The sequence below is a fragment of the Dissoconium aciculare genome (assembly GCF_010015565.1).
Source record: "Dissoconium aciculare CBS 342.82 unplaced genomic scaffold K489scaffold_5, whole genome shotgun sequence".
NCBI classification, from domain to species: domain Eukaryota; kingdom Fungi; phylum Ascomycota; class Dothideomycetes; order Mycosphaerellales; family Dissoconiaceae; genus Dissoconium; species Dissoconium aciculare.
The window spans coordinates 400,571-423,524 of NW_022984955.1; the positions used below are offsets into that span (position 1 = coordinate 400,571).

The following is a 22,954-nucleotide window of genomic DNA, read 5'->3' on the forward strand; positions in this document are numbered from 1 at the left end:
GAGTGAACCACGAAGCCCGGTGTTGGGCGGCCCTGACTGGTCAGTCTTGGCATTAGCCCTGCCCTTTCTCGAGAAGTGACGTCCGCTCAATTTCAATAACTACCTAGGTACAACTTCCACTCTCAACAGGTTACAGTCAATGGAGAACTTTTCGAAAGCGTCTTATCAGTCTCGGAAGTCAGGAAATGGAGTCGAAGAGCATACGTCGTTCCCCTGGTCATCGCATGGGTCTCGCGATCGATCCTGTGACAAACACACATAGACACGAAAGTTGAAATCTAGCCCTCATGGCGCAATCAAGTCTCTTGGATTCCAGGATTCATTTTGATCGCGTCCGATCGACATAGCAATAATGTCTCTACTTTCTATCTAGTTCTGTCCTTCCTTCAATGCCATCTCATCATAATCTGCCTTTTTGGCGTTCATGCATTCGTCGATTTTTCATCGTCAATGTTTTCTGTAAAAGTAGCTTTTATTTTGGTCATCATCATCCTGCTCAACCCTGCTTGCTCTGGATGTACTTGACGAGCTCGGTCACCTTGGCCTTAGTGCCGTCGCTGAGCTGCTCCTCTGGTGGGCTCAAGACCTTCTCGAATACTGGGAGAAGTTGTCCGGTCAGGCCTTGGATGACAGAGTTCTCGGCTTGGTAGAGGGCCACAATCATCTCGAAGACTGGCTCGTTCTCACGGAAGTCTTCCTTGAGCGGCAGGATCTCCACAAGTCGTGGCAGAACTTCCGCAAGAGGCACGTTCTGCGGAGACTTTTGAATCATACGAGCAAGACAACCAGCAGCATTGTCAAGGAGACGAGCTTGTGCCTCTGCGTCGCTGTTGTTGCCTGTGGAAGATGAAGGTTGGAGCAGTGGCTCGAGCTTCCCAAGAATCGTGTTGTAATTGCCGAGGACTTCTTTGGCGTCGTTGCTGTTCAAGCAAAGTAAACCTGTACCGAAAGCAGCATTGCTCTTAGTCTCCGGGTCCTCGTCGCTCAGGCGCTTGAGAAGTGTGCGCATCATCTTGGGAGTGTATTCTGTGCAAGCACCACCCATGGATTCAATGCAATCTGCCATAGTGCCAACAGCAGCAGAACGCTCGAATCGCTCTTGAGAAGAGCAGAACTTGAAGATGGGGGTCTCGAAGATCTTCCAGAGCTCGCCAGACTGCTCGCCCAGCGCGGTACCGAGGCCAGCAAGGACCTCAAGCGCAGTCTCGATGACAAGCCAGTCGTATTCGGCGGTCTCCTCCTGAGGCAACTCATCGTCTTCGTCGTCGTCTCTTTGGCAAGGGTGTTGTCGCTTAAGCAACAAAATGACCAACGCGGTGATCTGCTCCAGTGGCGTGGAGTTCGTCGAACCCTGTGCGGGGACAAGGACTGCCGGGCCGCAAAGCTTCAGTGTGGCCGCAAGATTGCGGTGCACTTCAGTAACGGTGGCCCTGATGACAAAAGTCAGCGATGTGAACCCGGAATCAAGCATGATGTATAACAAGGGATATTTGGGGATGATCAGAAACAGCCTCTACATAATCACAGCACTTGCCGTAGCATCTGAGTGAGCTGGGAAGTAGATATTCATCTTTTCATCAACAAGGTGAGTAGGGAAAAAAGCATGACTTACCGGTCAACTTCCTCTTCCCACAAAGCGAGGGTGCCTCGCATGACAAGGTCGCCGAGCTTCGCAAGGTCAGCAGTAGGCTGAACCTTCAGGGGAAGACCAGGCTGGAATTTGGCCATGCCGTTGTCCTCGGCCAGTCCCCACAGGCATGCATAGGCGCGCCAGAGCGTGCTGACGGCACTCTTGCGAACACCCTCAAAAGAGTGGTCTAGCAATGGAACAGAAAGCTCAATGGCCCTCTCCATGTACGGCAGGAATTTGCCCTTGGTGTGTGTGAGGACATCACCCATGACTTCAATGGCGATCTCCTTTTCCAAGGCAACGGCGGTGACAGCACCGAGATCATCCCAGTCGTCGTCATCCTCCTCGGCGTTCATGAGAGCCTCCATAATCTCCTTCTCGCTGTCTTCCTCGCTGACGCCGTTCGCGCCTGCAACCTTGATCTTCTTGCCAGCAATAGTGACTTCTTGGCCAATCAGATCCGAGGCCTCGACACCGAGGTCCGTGTCGGTCTCCTCCTGGTCCAGGCATTCGAAGAGAGACTTGACCGTGTCAGCAAGGAAAGGTTCAAAGTTCTCCTCGTAGACCTTGGCCAGTGTGCTCCACAAGATGAAGCTTGTCTCTTTGAGTCTTTGGTTGTCGAGTCTGAGACCTTCGAAGCTGGCAGCCATCAATGGGTTGACGAAGGGCTCAAAGTTCGAAGCACCAACTGCGCTGGCGACCTTGCCGAGCGAGTCGATGACCATGCTGCGGACCTCGAGTTGGTCTTCGGAGTCTTTGATGGAGATGTATTGACCGAGTGCTTGCATAGTTCCCTCGAAGTAAGGTTGGAAGGCGTCCTCTGAAGCGCTAGCAATGCTTCCAATAGCGCTGACAGCAGCCATTTGTACCTTGTGGTCCTCGTGGTTGATGAGAGCGCTGAAGCGTGGCACAAGTTCATTGACATATAGCGCAGCGTCTTTGGGGTCCAGACCCTCAATAAGAGAATCCACAGCCATGGCACTAGCCTTGACGATGTGGGTTTGCAAAGAGTGCTCTTTTGATTCTGCCTGAGTAGTCTGCATACCCTGAAGAGCCAGATCGAAATTCTTGATCATCGCAGGGATGAGTCGAGCATGTTCTCGGCCCATTTCCTCGGCAAGGTCTTCTGCGAGACGTGAAACAGCATTGAGAGCGGCGCTCCGTACGCTGGTGGCCTGGTCTTCGAGGAGGTGCAACACGAGAGGAAGAATCTCGGAAAGTTGAGTAGCAATAAAGTCGGGCGAGCCCTCAACACACATACCCAGCGCGAGGATTCCAGCTCGGCGGTATTCAGGGCGAGTGTCCTGCACATAAGGCCCGATGGCTTTGAGCAAGGGAACAGCGACTTGGCTAGGTGGAAGGAATTCACTGAGGATGTCGAGCAATCCAAGAGCGGAACGAGCTGGAGAGATATCGTCCTCTTCGGAAGGTACCTCGTCAAGCTCTGTAGCGATCTGAATGCATACCTTGGTGATCTGCTCACCGACCTTCAGGCTTTGAACCTTGAGCTTGCGGAAGCGCACCGCTTGCATCAAGAAGCTGAGAGCTTGGGATCGGTTGTCATCATCGATGTCAGTCTTAGCAGCTACCTGCAAGAAGAACTGAATCAGGTCACCAAAATGGTTGTTCAGCAGAGCAGCATCGAATGCAAGCAGCTTGTTGAAAACATCAAAAGCTTGTGTGCTGTGCTCGTCGTCGTCCTCGGCAATGGCGTGCTCGAGCACCTTGACCATGAACGGCACAGTATCTTGGAAGCTCTTCAAAGCAGCTGCATCCTCCGCGGGGTCTAGAACCATAGCTAGCTCGGCGAGAGCCAACATGGTGTTGATTCTGACCTCAACCGACTCTTGGTCCTGGATGGTGCGATTGAAAAGAGTGAGCATCTTGCCCATGCTCTCCTGGAACATGTCCGGCATGGTTTCAAGGAGAGTGAAAAGTATGTAAGTGCCAACCTCCCGGTGGTGGGCGGTTGTGCTGGTGGCAGCCTGCTCGAGAATACCGGGAAGGTCTGCCCACTGACCATCCTCCATGTCAATACTTGCAATGGCTGCAATGACGCGTGCCTTGCTGTGTCTCGGGAGGGGCTTGTCCTCATCGATCGTGCTCTTGAGGAGTTGCTGTCGAAGCTCAGGCTTCTGTGCATCGTCAACAGCCTGCCAGTGCTTAATGACCAATTTCCGGGCCTCGACCGATGCAAGCTGCCGGAGCTGCGGATCAGGATGTGAAACAATGATGTGAATAAGGGCCGTCACTGAGGCGGGAGAAGTGTAGTAAGTCTTGTTGAGCTGACCGGTAGCGGTCTTGACTTTCTGAGTGTCAGGCTCAAGAAGAGCCTGCAAGAGGCCAATGAACTCTGCTTCGTCCATGATGGGCGGAAGAGCAACAAAACAGGGGTATCTCAAGAAAAATCAATCAATGAACAAGAAGGTTGAATAGAAAGAAAAGGAAAAGGCCGTGAATGTGAGAAGAGTTTGGTCGAAAGCGAGAAGAGATAGTCTTGGGTAGTGACAAGAAATTTCTAGGAACCCAATCCGAATATGGCGTAGCGGAGGGTCTGTCGGAGCTCTCCTCGGGCTTTTGATGCCTGAGGCAAGCTTTGGGTACACTGGACAGTAGCTGCAGGTGTCCAGGACAAAATCCAGACTCGAGGACAATTGTGAGCATTGAAGCTCTCGGCACAATTGACGTCACGCTGGTGGCCCAAAACGTCAGATGATTTTGCGTTAACACGCCCTGCAGTATGCTTTAAGCACTTGGAGTTGTCGACACGGCAGTCCTAATGATACAGTGATAACAAATGACATGGCTATATGGTACGAATAACACCCAGGTCCAGATCTGGTCGGGTCTAAATCTGGTCAGAAACATACCACCAGTCTGAGATCTGGGATCTACTCCGAGTCCGGACGATAGTAACCAGGCTTGCACAGTGTCGCGCCGGGAGGTCGGCATTGCAAATGTTCAATATCGTCACGATTATCCGTATCTTCCACCCATGTGTCGGCCATGGGAACAGCCTGGGAGCACAAACGTGCCGTGTGGCTTGCCATGGGCTTGACGAGATGGATCATGACTAGAAAGACTTTGGTTAGAGCCCTCCGACGAAACTCATGCACGGTCTATTGTTCTGCGCTTCACGACCAACACGTGCTGTGACGCTCGCAGTTTCGGTGGATTCTTGTTGAGCACTTGATGCACCTCGCTTTCCTTTTGGCGCAGTTCCATTCGCTTTGCACTGCAACAATGTCATTCTCGGAAGCCATTGGCCGCGTAATCTACTGATGAGCGCGCATATATAAGCAACCAGAGCCGCCGTAGTACTTGGCATATATACTAAAAAGCTTATCTCCATCTGCCCTCTCGCGCGGCATTTCCCACGATCACAGTCATTTGCGATGCGTGCTTCAACCGCAGTAGGAGTTGCAGCTCTGGCCTGCCAGACCCATGCGGCTGCTAGTCAGACTCTCATCAACGACATTAATGTCATCTCGCAATACTGGGGTATGATCATGATATCTACAAGAGCCGAACGCAATGTCTAACTTCGAACAAGGTCAAATATCGCCCTACCGTGATAACGCGGACGACTACTTTGGTGTCGACGATGTGTGTTTCTCTCCTTGGACCACTCGATGATGCAGACGATAACGAGAGTTTAGATTGGCTTGCCAGATGGCTGCCAGATTGAACAGGCGCACACCCTGCAACGTCACGCCCAACGCTTTCCTACAGGAGGCTTCGACGACGGTGCTAATGACGAGCGATTCGCGGCCAAGTCAGCTGTTTAGTAACGCCTCACCACTCTAGCCATGTTGACTGACAGCAACAAAGGGTTCTAAACTTCACCACTGCCAATCCCAACGCTCGATTCACCGGGCCCCTGGCTTTCTTGAACACTTATCGCTATCAGATGGGCGAGGTAGGATCTTTACGGTGCATTAACGTGTATATGCAACTGACTTGGCGCATTCAGAGCTACTTGACAGGTCTCGGCGCCCAGACCGAGTTTGCTTCTGGAGTTTCGTTCTGGAACAGGTGAGGACAAACCATGGGAGTATACGTGAAAGGCCACGACTGATTCCTCCGACAAGATACGGTCGTATCCTTTACAACGCTACTGTGGGACAAGTGGCATACAATGCTACCTACCAAAACGGAACTTTTCGCTCAAAGCCAGTAATCAGGACGACCGGGCAATCAAGAATCTGGAACTCGCAAATCTCATGGGCACTTGGTTTCTTCGGTCCTTCCTTCCAAAAGAACCCAAGCCCAACTCTGGCCCCGTTCACGAAGAGCACCACTTCCAATGGCTTCACGAACGGTAGTCTCTTCGATGTCGTTATCATTCCAGAGGGTGGCACTGAGAACAATACCCTCGCATCCTACGATTCGTGCTTCACCAACTATCTCGATGTACCTGGCTACATTGGCGACGAGGATATGTTCCTCCAGTGGGTGCCTCTATACGTTAAGAATGCCACGGCCCGTGTGAACAGCTACGTACCGTCCGGTTTCAAGTTCAACGACAACGACACATACGCAATGCAATCCATCTGTGCCTACGAGAACGGCTACATCGGCTCCAGTGACTTTTGTGGACTATTCACCGAGGATGAATGGGCCGGGTTCGAGCAAAGCCTCGACGCAATCTACTATTATGACTACGGATTTGGCAATCCGACTGGGAGATCACAAGGTCTTGGCTATCAACAAGAGCTCATTGCGCGACTTACTGGACAATACATCAACAGCAGCAACAGCTCTGTCAACAGCACGATCACGAACAACTCACGTGACTTCCCCTTGGGCCGACCATTTTACGCTGATTTCACACACGACGACATCATCGTCTCTGTCTTGACATCCATGTCCGTCGACTACTTCCGTGAGCACCCTGATCTGAAGACATTTCCACCGAACCCTAAACGACACTTCATTCTCTCGCATATCACACCCTTCGCTGGTCGGTTGATAACCGAAGTCATTGGCTGCAACAGCGCCAACCCGGTCGCTCAGCATTCCCGCCGCACTCAGTACTACCCAGGACAATATGGGTACAATGCCGCGAACGCCACGAACAAGTTTGTCCGTCTCCGAGTGAACAACGGTATCGTTCCGCTGAACACGATTCGAACGGGAGAATGCAATGGTCGTACCGACGGTCTCTGCAGTCTTGAGGGGTTCTTGCAGAGTAACTATAAGTCGATGAAGCTGGCAAACTACGATTTTGCCTGCTTTGCGAACTACACTATCAACAACCCATATAACACGTAAGTTAGCATCATTGGCCTCCCAAGTGCGGCTTAGGAGATGACTAATGTGGTTTCACAGTAACGACTACGATGGAACGATCAACAACAGCACGGGAGGCATTATTGTCAACCCAGGCCGTCTGACTGCTGAATACATTGAGAGCTTGTAATCTACCAGACAGTTTCGTTGATCTCTAAAGGGCAAGTTTGCCATCCTACACATCGCAACAACAACTCAAAGGCTGTTGGAATATAACGAGAGACGATAGAGGTACAACAAAATAACGTGATAGCTTCATTGACGAACGGGAACTTATTCGTGAACATTTCACGTCTTCCTATCTCTTCAGCAAAGTACAATCGCGAAGCATGCATATGTTGAATAGCCTCCTTCAAAGACATTCACTAGACTGGATATCACTGCGTCGAATTGCTGCCATGTCTCCATGATTCGGGACAGGGCGACGTTTTCGGCTCACAGGACATCGACTGAGCGATGACGAAAGCACTCAGCTCACAATTCCTTCCAGAGATGTGACAGACTTGCAGCAGAACTTCACGAATATTGAACAGCTACGACTTCACCTTTGACTGCAAACACCAAGATATGAACAGTGATTGCAGTTCTGGTTGACCGGTATATCTTTATGGCACTCGAGCAACAGCCAGGCATATGTCAGGCATACTATTAAGGTATGGTTGCCACTCAATCAACACCCCCACAAGCTTCCCAAAACACATTGTCATCGAATGACTTTGTGACTTTAGACGTAGACATCACTCAAGTCAATTCTTCACGAGCACAGCATTCTTTCTTTGGGGCAAGAAACCGTTGACCGCCTCAACATATACTTTCGCATATGAATATTATCCCTCAACTCTCGGAGAAAGCCGAAGCGCTCGCATTCAATGGCACTGACACAGCATACGAAAGAAAAACTAGACATAGCAAAGGCTGTCCATGACCCAAACAAAGCCGAGCCGAACCGCGAAGCCTCTCTATCAACGGACAGAACTCGACAAGGTCAAGATCAGTGCCAAACAACCACCGATGCACCCTTCATCCCCCTTCTTCTGCAATGATGTGATCGTACTAACACTTGTCAACTGTCTGTATTCACTAGCAGCGTACACCCTCAACGCTTTTTCCCTTGTTATTCCTTGCACTACTTTCATCACCGTGCAGCAGAAGCGGCGGCGGCGACTAGGAGGAATGGTGGGCAATCAATGGCCGAGCTCGAACACTGCATATTTCAAGAACTGACGGGTAGTCGCATTGAGGATTCTGGCAGGTTGACAGCTTCTGACTGATAGCACCGCTGTGACCGGGGAGGATGAGTGGGATAGCAGCGAGGACTTGCTCGGCTGCGTCACCGCTCATAGTGCCGAGAGAATCTGTCTCTCCACGAGGAGTGGCGACCTCTAGTTGTGCCGGTCAACAAGCAGCTCAAAGGGTAAATTTCTACCTTCGAATTTCCTTCAGAATTTCCTTCGTATTTTCGCAGGAGAAATAATCAAAGAGCGAGCATCTCCGCGCCCGAAGACGGCTTGTCACGTACCACAAAGCACGTGCAAAATAAATCGCAATGGCAGAGGAAAAGAATATCCCGATCAGCCGAGAAACGAGATACAGCGAGATCCGGATGCCTGCATGAACTCGGGCCGACGGTCCTACACACCACACTCCCAACCACCAACAAAAAGCAAGAGCGAAATAAAATCTTTGTTTTCTCTTTCCCCTCGGCACGGCCGTGATGAAGTGGAGCCGATGGTGGCGGGCAGACACAAACAAGGACTACACGCACGAGTCTCGTCAGCGTAGAAGCGGCATAGTTTGACCTCCCGATGCGGTGACGCGAGTGGGGATAAAAGGGAAACGAAAGGGGAGAAATTCTTCCATCTCGGTTGTGTTGTCTGTGGTGGTTATGGCATGTGAATAACTGTACTACTTTTGTGATCTTGCCCGTGGGGAAAGGACCGCATCGAATCGAAGCAATTCAGGGGCCTTTCTTGCCGGCCGAGACGATAATGAGTGCCGCCTGAGGACCAGATTGGCTAATGCGGAGATGAGGAGGATAAGAGCAAGAAAAGAAGGAGAAGGGGAATGCGATCGATCACAGATCTCTCACTTCCCTCTCTCTCTCTCTGCTCTCGCGCGCGCGAAATTCATGCACGACTGTACACATGAACATATACATGCAGACACTATCGATTCCTCTCCAGCTGTTGCACAAAAGTCCGTGACAGCGATCAAGGATGATTGTGAGGATCATAGGAGGTGCCTCGCACAAAGCTCTCACAGAAAAGTGTGTGCCAATGCCGCACACACGGCCAAAGAGGGTCTCCCATCTGCCCATGTAAGCAGCAGAAATTCTAGACTCAAAGGCCATCGTCATCCGAAAATGCAGAGATCGGAGTCCAATTCCCGATATAGAGAGCCTTTTTGGCCACGATTGTGTTTGAAAAATGAGATCATCGGATCTTGATACGTTACGGGGCCATGTAGGAGGAGATATGCAGGTAGGCCGACTGGGTCGAACATCGACAATGATCGATGGCATCGGTGTGATGTCTGTGTTTGGTTCCGGGAAGTGTCATGGCGCATCGGCGGTCGAGGAGATGATCTATGATGACGAAAAAAGAGGATTTCTTTCGCGACATCTTGTCACTGTCACTACGTCTCGCGCTGTGAGAGGGTTGGACTGATAGGATTGACTCGAGTGGTGGCAGCAGGAAAGGGACACAGCGGTGACACGAGAGGTTGCAGCGCGCGCTGATTGTGTGTGATTGTGGTACGACAGGGAGAGAACAAGGATGGTGCGGGTTGCGCTCTGGGAGGATTGCTTGTTTTGTTGAGCGGAGTTGTCCAAGAATTGTGCGCTGGGTGTGATGATGTTGCACCGAGCGTCGTCATGTTGTACCGTTGCTGCTGCTGCGGTGGAGGATCGAATTGTCGCGGAGCATGTGAAGGGAGAGGACAGGCGAGGGATTGTGTTCGGCGTTGAGGATGCTCTAGCGAACTAAGCAAAGATATGTAGTGGATCGTGATGAAGAGTAGATGGCAAGCTTGAAGACAGCAGACGTCAATGAGCTGCGGCGGAGACAGAGAATAGGTTTGAAGTCATAAGACGCCAATGTAGTGATTGATCTTTTTATGTTACATACAATTCCGACAGGTACCGTCGTCCAGACCGCACTCGGCGAGAAGAGTTTTGTGTGCTGTGTACATTGTAAAATTTAAGACAGGGGAAAGGCAGAGATGAGGGGCGATTATATCGCTTCATCAATTTGAAATAACCAAAAGGTCGATGGAGATCTCGCTCCCATAGAAGCGTCGTAAGAGAAAGGTATTGGACCTGAGACGGAGATATCCAAAAAGTCCATGGATGTAGCCAATAGACTGATAGAGCCCCTGTGTCAACTCTCCATTGTAGAGACTGACGGCATAATCGTGCGAAAAGGGAAGAGAGCCGATAAACACAAGGGAATAAAGCCAAAGACGATCGCTGAAAAGGGTGCGAAGTGTAAGAAAAAAGAATTTGAAACGCAAACGCTGATCGCTCTCCGGTGGAACGATAAAATGAAGTGAAGAAATTGCCGAGGAGATGCAGAAAGGGAAAATCCATGTTTTTGAGATGGCCGTGACAGAAGGATGCATGCGTAATGGGAGACCAGTCGACTAAAGAGGCACGAAAGCCTCATGAGGTCTCACGCTCGAGGAATGTCGATCATAATCCCAGAGAGTTGAGATTGTTCTTGAAATTACTTCGCTCGAGGCTTCGTTTTGATGAGGATTGTGATTTGGTCTCCGCGTACGACGATGACGGTGGAGGTGGCATTGGTTCTTGAGGGCTGAAACACAATATTGTCAGCATAAAATGTTTGAGCGAAGGACGGGAACAACAGCAAGTGAGACGGACGCTTCCCGAAAGAGATAAGAGGATAAGGTATCGAGCAGGTTGGATCAGAAAGACTCTCACTGGATTTCGTACCTCTGATCCGCAAAGTTGATGTTGACATTTGAGCGGTTTGACTTGAGGAGATTGACAACGCTGCGTCCGAATTTCCTGGCTCGGAAGCTTGGTGTTGAAGCCTTGGACACACTGCCACCATCCTCTCCTTCGCGCATCTTCAACTCGCCGGGGATGCCATGGTTGAAGGTGGTGGATTGTTTACGCATCTCCTCCTCCCAAGGTTTCCTCCGCTTGACGTAGTCAGCGGGTATGAAGGCACGGATCTTGTCCGCTTCAAGAGTCGGAGACATCGCGGGCATGGCAGGAGCCTCACTCGACTCCCATAATCGATGGGAGCCGTTGAGGTCGACGCTGCTTTCACTACTGAGGGGTAGCGCTGTGGTGGCTTGCCGGCTTTGGTAGGTCGCGATCACGCCAGCGGAGGTGTTGAGCATGGGCAGGGAGGAGGATCGGGCAAGACGAGGAATGCTGGTCTCGACGTAAGTCTCCTCAAGGAAGCGGATAAGAGTCTGAACGTCGCCAGCGGTGCTCATGGCACCCAGGCTAACGCGGACCACACCCGTGGCTTTGCCCAGCATGATCTGTGTCGGATGTGAGCAACGATGACCGGATGCATAGGCGGCTTTCATCTCGGCCGGAGACCATCCGAGATATGTCGCGACACCTCCAGGGTTACACAGGGAACCGCTTCGAACATAGATGTGTCTGTGGTCGGCGGCCTCCTCGACCTCCTCAAAGCCGATCAAAGTGCCGTCCGATTTCTGCACGTTGAAAGCAATGGTAGCACCTTGCATTGTTGGGTCACCGTAAACCGCAGCATCGTCCTTATAGATCCGACATAAAGGCAATCCATTGACGTGGTAGAGCCCCGTCAAGCTGTCGTATAGTTGTTTGCCGAGCTGTGCGGTGTGATGGGAAATGAACTTCATAGGATTCGGGCCGTAGAGTCGCTCGTGGACGTTCATTGCGTGGTCCAGCGCGAAAATCGAATGGAATGGCAGAGTGCCATCTTCGAGGCGATCGTGCAGTGAAGTATCCTTCTTGGCGTGCCATGTGTCGTTTATGGAGATGACCATCTCCACGGTACCTCCACCGAAATACTTGCGGCTCTCTAGCACATGTGCTGAATCCTTGCGCACGATCAGCGCACCAATGTTGGGAAATCCGAAGATTTTGTAGAATGAAAGTGCGACAAAGTCCGGCGCTGTCGCCGGGTCGGACAGGTCAAGCGGGCAGGTTGTCGCAAGAGCGGCAGCATCTAGAAGTGTGTACGTCACGGCTTTGTGGAACGATTTGCGAATCCGACCAGGCCTGATTGATTTGTCAGTATGCGCATACAGGTGTCACATCATTTGCTAGCAAGATGCTCACCAGCTCAGAGGAAGTCTCCTTCCTGTCATGTTCGACTGTCCAGGGTACGCGAAAAGGCCGATTTGTCGCGCTCGAGGACCGCCCAAACCTCCGCTGTTGATCCACACGTCCACCTCTTCATCGCTTGTAAAGCATCGATGCATCTTGGTCGCTTCTCGAACTCCTACCAACGACGTGTGCGCGTCACGGTGATACCCGTACCAGACGGGTGTGTTACTCGTGGCGGCATGGTCTTTGAAGCAGTCGATGACCAATTTGATGGAAGCGGTGGCGTTGGCGGTGAAGATGAGGTCGAAGTCGGCGGGATCGGCGTTGAAGAAACGAAGAGTGCGCTCTCGAATAGCGTCGATCCTGTGTCCGGCAATCGCTGATGGAGTCGATGCTGAATGTGGGTTGCCGTAGAGGTTCGCTATCAAGTCGGCAGAGAACTCCTCGACAAGAGACTTGGCATAAAGCTACGATACGCACAAGACATGTTAGTCGCTGAGTCAACGCTGATACCGACCGCCCAACGAATAGAAAACCAAGCAACATACCGTGGTCCCTCCGTGGTCCATGTAGGTCTTGCCCTTGAGCTGAGGGTACTCGCGATCTCGGAAGTCCTCTACATCATCGGGTTGCATGTCCTCCGGATAGATGTCGGACGTCGCCGGTGTTGTGAAATCTGTCTGATAATCATGATCGCGGTCTGAGTCGCTCGTCGTCGATACATCTTCTGCCGACGAGTTTGCGGTGGTCGTTAGGTGGCCAGGGTAGCGAGGCGTCCTTCGCGGTGTTTGTTTGCGAAGGGAGTTGGATGATTTCATACGTCGTGGAGGCTGATCCGTGTCCATTTTCTGTACGGCCTCGAGGATCTGCGGTGATATGTCCATGCCTTGGAAGAGGCCGTAGGCGTCTGTGGAAGTTGAGGTCTGCATTGGGTCCTGTCTTAATTACAATCTCATGATCCAAGGGAGAAGCTAGAGGTGTCCCTAAGGAGCCGGTGGAGCGAATGCAAGTTGGTGAAGTGCTATTTCTTGTTTGAAATTGAGCCGGTTCCGGATGTGGATGGGGTTCCAGCCGACGGATCCCAAGGTGATATAATAACAAGCCGGTTAATGAGCGTGAATGGTGATGAACAAAGAGCAGCGCAAGTAGAAGAGAAGGCACCCGATACCACAGATCGACTGTGGTGAAAGGTTGGATCGCTAACGAACGACGGGATGAAAATGGATAGGTAGGATGTTGGAGGAGTGCGGACGGGCGGACGCGTGCAGAATGATGGATGGTCGACGGGAATGGGCATGGACGGCGCCGCTGCTGGGCGGAGACAATGTGTGAGCCAAGAGGAATACGACGTGATCGCCGACTACAATACCAGTCGCAAGCAGATACCCGAGAGATGGAAACGAGGGTGTGGGCGGTTCCCAGGGGTGGCGTGTGTGTGTGTGAGTGAACGAGCACTATTGCTACATTTGACGACGAAGCTACTATCACCACTACTCCTCTTCCTTGTCCCACTACTACTATAGTACTCCTGGTGATGACAATGTCCAAGGCCGTGGGAGTGGGAGTGGGCAGGGAAGTGAGTGCGCCAGTGCCGTCGTCGCTATTGTCGCCGTCGCTCTCTGGGAACGACAGCTCGTTTCATTCTACCCAGTCCCCGTTGACTCCATCGACACAAGTCGACCTCTCCGCCCTGTAGCAATAGGCTTGTTAAATTTGAAAAGCGCGTCGTCGACAAGAGCAATAAATGGGCGTACGGGACTAAGCCAGAACAGGGCTAATGAGCTGCAAGACGAGAGTGAGGGCCATGCGATCCGTGCATCGCATTTGCCCACATTAGGCAGTTTTCCTTCATAAGCAACTGCCCACGGTGGAGGGGAGCAGACTTTTGTGGTGGCCCTTGTTTAGTGCACCTGCCCGCACACAATAAGTCCAAACGAATCAAACGGCTGTGCCCCTGAGGTGGATCTATTAGCTCTGCGGGTACGTGCGCATCGGGTGGGCGAAATATGATGGAATCATGCTTGCCTGCTGCCCGGATGTCTTGAAACCACTAAATCAATGTTCGCCTGCCCGGACGGAGTGGAGTGCATAGACTTCCGGCCAGCGACCGATTGGGACGGGCGGGCCTGATGAATGGCGGAATGCTGTGAGATAGCCTGGCGGGAATCCTTGTCTTGCAAGTTTCAGGCTATGAGGAGCTTCAGCGCGGGATTCTGATGAAGGGAGGAGGTCGTGATTGATAGTGATAATGAGCAGGGAATGATGACATTCAACGCACTTCGGAGGCGTGAGCAGACGTGGAGGTGGTAAAAATTGTGCGCCAAGGGAGCAGCGTTGTTGCTGCACCCTGGACCACGCCGGATAGAGGGCAGAAAATTCGGCTTCAATCGCCTTCCCAGGCGTACCACTGCAGTAACGCGCCGTGAACCTATACAGTAGTAGTAGACGTGCTTGGCCGCGGCCAACCGCTCTGCTGCTCTACTGCTCGTATCCGGTCTGGTCGGCTACTGTAAGAAGCCATGTCTGTATCATTATTTTTATGACAGTGATGGGAATAGACATCCTCGCAGATGCTCATCGGAGTTCCCCAGGATGTGAGGCCTGCAGCCATCCAGGCGCCTGTGGAAAAAAAAAAGGCGGTGGCCACTATTGATCGCAATGTATCACCAAAAGCGGGTCATCGCATTGGCATCACACCAGATGTGGGTCACTACAATGATGAGTCGACGTGAGGCTCGGTAAAGCGGAAGCAATAAAAACACGACATCTTCTTTTATCTGTGTATGACCACGTGAATCATTGTATTCGATCATGTCAGCAGTACAGTATGCACGTATCCGTGAATCGTACACTGCATATGAGCTGATTCTCGTCATAAAAATCAATCCCAGCGCGTATGATTGCTCCAGCATGCGCCGGCATCGTGATTCCAATGTGACGGAGATCCTCCTCTGGGTGGTTCATCGGCACGAGGCATTACATCGGGATGCGTCTGTTGTTGGTCCGGAAGCACATCGCCCTTCGGTAGACTACACGGGTGGCGGCGCTCTTCATCATGTGGCCGCCCATTCCAACAACCAAGACATACCCTTGGGAGTCATGAAGACTCAGAGTGGTCAACTCATCACAGTGGTGAATAGCTTGGCAATACAATGGGGAGAGTGGCGCTGGTTGAAGAGTGCATAGCACTGTGTGTACCCGTAGTGGGCTCTGCGCCTCGTTCTCCAGCCCGTACGTTCGATTTGTTCTATAGTATGTGCAGACATTCTCGGTGCAACGATGCACATCCAGACCAACGAAGCGGCGTCTGCTACAAGTGGACTAACACTTCATCTTGAAAGATGGATTCTATGTGACTGTCTGTAGACGGCGACAGACAGGAGAACAAAGGCACAAGTCGTACATCTCCGAATCGTCGTCTCTTGTACAGACAGCCGAGATGAGTATTGTAGATACACCGTGGTCTGTTCGTCGTTGCCGCTCAGGCAATTATCCTCGCCGTCCTCGTCCTCGTCCTCGTCCTCGTCATCAGTATCGTCACCAGCTGCGGGCCCACTGAGCCGAATGCTGTACAGACCTTCGCCATCTCGAGATTTATCTCGACCATGACCGAAAACTGGACTATCTAGAAGGTGGTGTGTGAAAACAAAGGAAGTGGTTTCCACCGTGGGGAACAACAGTCTGGCCGCGCCGCTACACCCGTCTCAACGGTTATCGCGCGAGATGATGAGTGCGCGCACGAGCACGTAAAGAGTGGCGCACCAGTGACCTCGCCTTCAGTTGAGCCGATCCAGCCCTCATCACATAATATTACTGTAGAACATCCATAAGGTCTTCGAAAGAATAACGCTGCCACATGGGTCTTGTCTTCAACCAAGGTACTCCAGATTGGATCTTAGAACCAATCTCCCCGTGTGACGAGGAGCATGTCTATCATGAACCGAAGAGTACGGAGAGACTATTCATGTTCACAACACTCACGCACGCACGGTCGATCACAGGTACATCGCTCTCGGTATCTTGCCCGAAATGGGACAGTCCAATTGAATCGTCTCTGGAACTTCCATTTGGGGAGAAGAAGGATTGAGAAGGAGGTGCAACCAGGTGTGATTGGGATCCAGCGCAATATCAAGCACGACCAATCACACCCGATCCAGAAGGTCAAGCGAGCGCCAATCACAAATCCACGCGCCCATGGCATTCAATAGCAGAGGAACTATCACTTTTTCAATTCAATAGTGATGAAGATTCAAATTGACTTTTCATTCCAGAGGACATTTGCGGTCTCGCCAAGACGACAGATTCAGCTCGCCATGGCTTTCACAAATTCATGGTCAGTTCCATCTCGCAACCTCCAAGGTTGTCTTCAGGCATCCTCGGAATGCGGAGACGAATTCTACCGTCTAAATTTAAATGCGCGCCACTCTGGCTGAGGTTGTCAATAGTCGCACGGGCGATTCGTATGCGTCCATCCGTGACAGAGATGCACCACGACGCCGACGAGTCGCCGATTAAGTGATCTGAAAGTTCTATTTCCTCGCTCCGCCCGTTGGCTCCTGGCATTGCGATATCCGCCAGTGCTTCCCCAGAATTATTGTTACAAGAAGCGCGTAGCGCAGGGTATTTCCGGTGTTCACTGCAGGGATCTACGTCGGCGTCTTGCAGAAAACGATCAGTCGGAAAAGATCCAACCCGGCGCGAAATAGCGGTCGAGTCATTACGTGGAATCGGGAGCATCTTTGCGACAAGACGGACAGTTGCAGCCAACAGCGATGCGATCGGTCGTCAACGTTGTCGCCGTCTTTCACCCTCTGGACAGCAGTCTTTGCTCATCACATGGCTCTCGCATGCATGCGTGCTCCGCACGCGACGGGGAACCGGATCGGAGAACAGCTGTTGATCCGCCGCGCATAACAGACGGTGAATGTCGGTTTGTATCCTGTACCTGCTCCTGATGATGCCTATCCGTTGTTTTTTCTACAGCCCCTCCACCTGAAACATAGCATGGAGAATCCCTGCGCTGCGCGACTGCAGCCAGTTTTGCCCTTTGAGCCCCCGAAACATGCAGTGAAAAGAGAATGTCACTGCACTACTGCCGGTCTGGCCCACGAGCATCCGGAGCCTAGCGTCGTCTCCTCGCAGCACTTGACAAGGTTACTCCCGGTCGCGATTCCAACCCCGACGATTTGCTCTCGCATCTCAACAACAGAGAACAGAAGACGGGATTTTTTGTTACGTAGCAGTTACGAAAACTACCTAGGTATGCGCGCGGTTGACCGCTGCGCAACAAGGTCAAACAGATCATATGCTGGGTGTGAGGGTCGAACGAAAGTAAAAAGCGACATGTAAGATCGTGCAAGGTATAATGATTGGGTGCGGCTTAACAGGAATACGCCCAGTGCTATACAGTATTTCGCGTTCAACACTGTCACAGTGATGACAGGAGTAATGCTATGCACCACGACACAGCGCGTTATCATTGTAGGACCGTAGGCAAACAGATTCGCGATACCCATGAACATCAAAAGCGCGTATGTTAGAATGATACCGAACGAATGCCAAAAACGGGACTTCTGTTCTCCCATGCTGCACATACGGACGTACTGTAGCAATACACACAATGGTACCTACAGCATCGCCCCACAAGATGCTGCACATACGACGTGTTCCGCCACTCCGCCTCTCTGCATTTTTCTTCTCACACCATGCTGCATGCCCAGGTGGCTCGCTCTAACAGCATCCGCATGGTAAAGATCCTCCCTGAGATCTGTGCCCAAGAATAAGTCACACAGGGCTATCCCCGCTAGGGTATAGAGCTTTGTACTTACCCGCCAGCCGCTTCAAGCCCTTCCCGTCCGCCCGACCGTCGGTCTTTTTCACGGTGTCACCCACCGCCCGCGAGTAGAGACCCGTGGATCCCCACACCCTCACCACCAGATGTGTGTGAATTTGTATGAGTGGACGTGTGTGTGTGTGTGTGTGAGGGAGAGAGAATGGATGGGAGAGGGTGTGTCAGGGCTGAATCCCCCCTCTCTCCGTGCTCTGCACTCCCTCTCTGCTGCCTCTCACGACCCTCACCACCTGGGCACTCACTCACCAACTCACCAACTCACCAATTCACCAATTCAAATCGTTCTCCTATCTTTGCGCACTTGGGCTCTCTCACACTATCTCTCCGTCGGGTCTTTCACGTCCCTGTATTCCCTCACGCACGCACGCACGCGTATCGCATCCCCCCCAACTTTTTTGGCCCTTAACCACCAACACCCGTCTTTGTCTTCCGCTGCTGATGCTCCAGAGCACTTCCGCCACCACTCCAACTCAAACTGTGCCGCTTCACCGACCCAACCGTTTCTTCTTCCTCTTCCTCTTCTTCTTCCTTCACCCATATACTGGTTCACTTCCAATCTTTACCCATTTCTTTCAAGTCCTCTTCAATCCGCCCGTCAGCAATCAACACGACACTTCTCTTTGCGCGACGGTGACATTCGCTGTGGCAAAGTCGTGTTTCAATTGCTTCTCACCTCGTCCGGATCATCTGCGACATATATTACACTCCCAAGCTGCACGCCTGACACATCCCGGTTGCTGGTCTACCGGTTGTCTCTTCCACAGCTAGTCATTCACTCGAGCATATACCGCCCTCTCCCCAAACGCCATCGCCTGCAGTTGTGCAACAGCTGCCAACATACAAACTGGCTCACGTCCCCCAAGAGCTCCAGGCACCTGATCGCAGGAGCTACAGCAGGATGTCGGACATTGAGAAGATGATCGGTGGCGATTACGCCCAGCTCACCAACACAAATATCCGAAGCTTCGGCTGGAAGGGCGTCACAGTCACAGTCAAGGACCGTCAGACGCAACAGCCCAAGACTATTCTTTCCGACATCAATGGATTGGTCAAGTCTGGCGAGCTTCTCGCCTTGATGGGTCCTTCGTAAGTTTCACACAATCAATAGAATTGCGCCTGCATACAGCATTGCTGACCATTTTCGCAGCGGTTCCGGAAAGTCCACCTTGTTGAACGTTCTTGCGCACCGCACTCAGGCCTTAAACGCCGACGTCAAGGCCGCCGTTTACATCAACGGTTCAGCCGCCAACCCAAAGACCTTCCGTCGCATTTCCGCCTACGTCGAACAGGAAGATGCGCTCGTCGGTTCGCTCACAGTCCGTGAGACTCTCAACTTCGCCGCTCGCCTTTCGCTTCCCAGCTCAGTCAGCAAGCTTGAGCGCATTCAGCGTATCGAGGCTCTGCTCACTGCTTTCGGTCTGCAAGGCCAGTCGAACAACTTGATCGGTACTCCCATCCGAAAGGGTATCTCTGGTGGTCAGAAACGCCGTGTTAGTGTCGCAGCGCAGCTGATCACCAGCCCCAAGCTCCTCTTCCTCGACGAGCCTACATCCGGTCTAGACTCTGCTGCCTCTTTCGAGGTCATCTCTTTCGTCAAGGACATCGCGAAGAAGCACAACCTCATTGTGATTGCGTCTATCCATCAGCCTTCAACCTCCACATTCGCCATGTTCGACAAGCTGCTGTTATTGTCTCAGGGTGGTACCGCATACAGCGGTCCCGTCTCTGAAGTTCAGCCATACTTCGATGCCTGCGGTTTCCCCATTCCGCTTTACATGAACCCTGCCGAATTCATCATCGACTTTGTCAACACCGATTTTGCGCGCGACCGCAGCGAAGTCGACCAGCAACTTAACATGGTTCACTCATCATGGCACAAGTCCCGCCTTGCGAACATCACCGTCAACGAGCTCACCGACGAGATGGCCCGAAACTCGATGGACACCGACATGAACCCCGAGCAAAAGGAGGAGAGCGCTGGTGTCTTTGCCATTCCTCTCGCCCTTATCCACCGCTCCTTCATCAAGTCGTACCGTGACATCATCGCCTACGGTATCCGTATCGCCATGTACATGGGTCTTGCCGTCATGATGGGTACCATCTGGCTTCGCCTTGAGCCCAAGCAGGAGAACATCCAGTCATTCATCAACGCCATCTTCTTCGGTGGTGCTTTCATGTCCTTCATGGCTGTCGCCTACATTCCCGCCTACCTTGAAGATCGTGCACTGTTCGTCAAGGAGCGTGCCAACGGTCTTTACGGCCCGACGTCGTTCATCCTCGCCAACTTCATCACCGGTATTCCATACCTCTTCCTCATCGCGATGCTCTTCTCCGTCGTTGCGTACTGGTTGTCCAACTTCCGACCCACCGCTGAAGCTTTCTTCACCTGGGTCATGTGGCTCTTCCTGGACTTGATCGCTGCCGAGTCACTCGTCGTGCTGATCAGCTCTTTGATTCCGATTTTCGTCGTCGCTCTGGCTGGTACTGCCTTTGCCAACGGTCTCTGGATGTGCACGGGTGGTTTCCTCGTACCCCCGCAGACCCTGAACCCCTTCTGGCGCTACGTCTTCCACTACATCGACTACCAGTCATACGTCTTCCAGGGCATGATGGTCAACGAGTTTGGCTACCGCAACTTCACCTGCCCGACCGTCCAAGGTCAATGCTCGTGTATGTACCCGTCCGCCCTTGCCGACCAATGCCTGATTGAAGGCAAGGCTGTGCTTGAAAATTACGGCTACTCGGTCGGCGAGACCGGCAAGTGGGTCGCCATCATGGTCGGCATCATTGTCGGCTACCGATTCCTGGGTTGGTTGACCCTCTACCTCCGCAAGACCTAGGGGACGCATGCGTCCACCAGCCTTGTTGATCTTCTTTTTTTTTGCTTTCCTCGCGTGCCGGTGATGGGAAACGGGAAATCATGCGTATGTCGTTCTCTGTGTCGTTGAGTTGTGTGTGTATCCACCGGAGGAACAATGTCTGTGTATTTCTTCTTCTTCTTTCTACTTCGTATCACTCACTCGGCGCGCCGCTTATTGGTACGAGTCATTCGCTACGAAAAGGTGTGGGCTCGGGCGGCTCTCTGTTCGAGGATGGGTGTTCCTCTTTTTCTTGGTTGGCTTTTAACTACTTATCATCATGACCCTGGCGAACAAAGGCAAAAACAATTCATTCTTCAATCCAAACAATCCCCCAAATCTGTTTGATATGTGATGATGCCTTTCTCGATCCGTATCGACCAATATGCCTGGAAACCAATTAATCTATCGATATAAGCAGGGCAAACAACGGGCAGATGCAACAGCCTTCCTCCACATGTTCTCCATCCCCAAACCACGTGACAAACGTCGTCGACCACATACATACAGCGAACGCAAAACAATGGAAATATCCCCATCAGCATCGAAACTGCTCTACCTAAGATCCACCACTAACAGTATTACCACCGATCTGAACCATGTGTAGACCCTGAACATTCGTCGTCATCAATGTGAAACATACAGTACAGCTCATATGAGTCGCAAAAAGCAACCTTAGCCGGGGATGAGGAGGGTCCTTTTTGCCACATCGCAAATGGGTTGTCTATTGGTGTATACTGTAGACCAACAAAATTCCAATTTTCTGGTACTGATGAGGGCATCGCTCGCTGCTCGTGCCAGCCAGCTGCTCCACACACACACATCGCAATGTCACAGTGGAGCGAATCTACAGCACTATCCGTACATAGTGCAATTGCACCCAGGAACGACATGATACGGTACGGACTGGCCGCAGCAGCCGGTCTTCTGATGGGCCCAGATGGAAAACAAGACGCGCACACGCGTCCATCTAGAGAAGAAGCAACCGCCTTCGCCACAAGCTCGGACGACCCGCTGTGCTGGTATACAATCACCAGACAAGGTATATCTCGGATGGTGCGATGGCAGCGATATTCCCATTTACACGACCGCTGCCCTGGCGAGATTTCGATCATCTCATCTCATCGTTCATAATGTCAATTTTGATAGGTACAAATTTCGCATTTCGGGGTGTATACAGCACAGTGCCAGGAACGAGGGTGATAGTTCGGACCGTGAGCGAGACCCAGATTCGCCCCCCTCGACTGGGGAAGGGGACTACCCTACGCCAAAACCTTATCCTGTCATGACTGATTAGCTTTGATGAAACCTCAACGGCTGCGATTACGATTGACGGCCGAGCGTTGAAACAGGCATCCAGACTTTCTCCCACATAGCTGTGTGAAGGCCAAAAAACGACGGCCACCGAGGCAGCGGAGAGACAAGTCACGTCATGTACAAATCGTGTGCATTGCACAGATCGAGAGACTGGCTCTCTTTCAGGAGCACAGTCCTCCAGCATCAGGCGGAGTAATCACTATGTACAGCATTCTATCGTGAACGACAAATGGAGATGCAGGCGGCGGTCCAGACGTATGCAGGTACCAACCACCTTAATTCGAGTATGATCACCGAGAGAGACCGAACAGAGCAACTGCGAACCGGGGCCTGTTCCGCCCCGTCGTGTGTGCTTCCAGTCCCGAGGTTCGGATTTCGCCCGTCCGACAGCAAGCTGGGAGGGAAATGTCATCCGGACCATGAACCGTGGTGGAATTCCAACACACGATATCGCCACCAATCAGAAAATTAGTTTTCATCAAAATCATAACAGAGGAAACTCTAGCTTATGCAACGCGAAGTCACTGACTTCAACCGAGACCGAGTGTGCAGCTCGGATCCCCTCTCGTTTGTAGAGTTTGTCCTGTTTCTGTTTTGTTGTTTTCGATATTCACGCCTATGCACGCCACGACTATGATTCGTCAGTCTGCTCGTGCATATGCAGCTTCGGACGGGCGTTCGCATTGGGAACTTTCTTGGCGTGGGCGGCGAAA

At 52.0% G+C, this 22,954-nt stretch overlaps 5 protein-coding genes across 5 annotated transcripts; 3 read left to right on the plus strand and 2 right to left on the minus strand.

The window, feature by feature from the left end:
* Positions 1-367: 367 nt before the first annotated feature.
* On the minus strand, positions 368-4,105 carry K489DRAFT_379374 (ARM repeat-containing protein). The gene is made up of 2 exons (XM_033604628.1): positions 1,613-4,105; positions 368-1,430 (listed from the first exon to the last, which is right to left on the minus strand). The coding sequence occupies exons 1-2, from the start codon at positions 3,994-3,996 to the stop codon at positions 497-499; spliced, it is 3,318 nt and encodes a 1,105-aa protein (XP_033460419.1). The 5' UTR covers positions 3,997-4,105; the 3' UTR covers positions 368-496.
* A 920-nt stretch (positions 4,106-5,025) lies between these two features.
* Positions 5,026-7,052, plus strand: K489DRAFT_318268 (phosphoglycerate mutase-like protein; the record flags this gene model as incomplete). Its single annotated transcript, XM_033601299.1, has 7 exons — positions 5,026-5,131; positions 5,184-5,236; positions 5,290-5,405; positions 5,462-5,549; positions 5,604-5,665; positions 5,722-6,900; positions 6,962-7,052. 7 exons carry the CDS (start codon positions 5,026-5,028, stop codon positions 7,050-7,052), a joined length of 1,695 nt encoding a protein of 564 aa, XP_033460420.1.
* A 3,806-nt stretch (positions 7,053-10,858) lies between these two features.
* K489DRAFT_317806 (PLP-dependent transferase) lies at positions 10,859-12,850 on the minus strand (the record flags this gene model as incomplete). Its single annotated transcript, XM_033601265.1, has 3 exons — positions 10,859-12,167; positions 12,228-12,682; positions 12,764-12,850. The coding sequence occupies 3 exons, from the start codon at positions 12,848-12,850 to the stop codon at positions 10,859-10,861; spliced, it is 1,851 nt and encodes a 616-aa protein (XP_033460421.1).
* Positions 12,851-18,012: 5,162 nt separating this feature from the next.
* K489DRAFT_194939 (uncharacterized protein) lies at positions 18,013-19,157 on the plus strand. The gene has a single exon (XM_033599557.1). It carries the CDS (start codon positions 18,153-18,155, stop codon positions 18,984-18,986), a length of 834 nt encoding a protein of 277 aa, XP_033460422.1. The 5' UTR covers positions 18,013-18,152; the 3' UTR covers positions 18,987-19,157.
* K489DRAFT_194942 (putative ABC transporter) lies at positions 18,719-21,074 on the plus strand. Its single transcript, XM_033599558.1, has 2 exons — positions 18,719-19,152; positions 19,214-21,074. Exons 1-2 carry the CDS (start codon positions 18,965-18,967, stop codon positions 20,904-20,906), a joined length of 1,881 nt encoding a protein of 626 aa, XP_033460423.1. The 5' UTR covers positions 18,719-18,964; the 3' UTR covers positions 20,907-21,074.
* Positions 21,075-22,954: the final 1,880 nt, after the last annotated feature.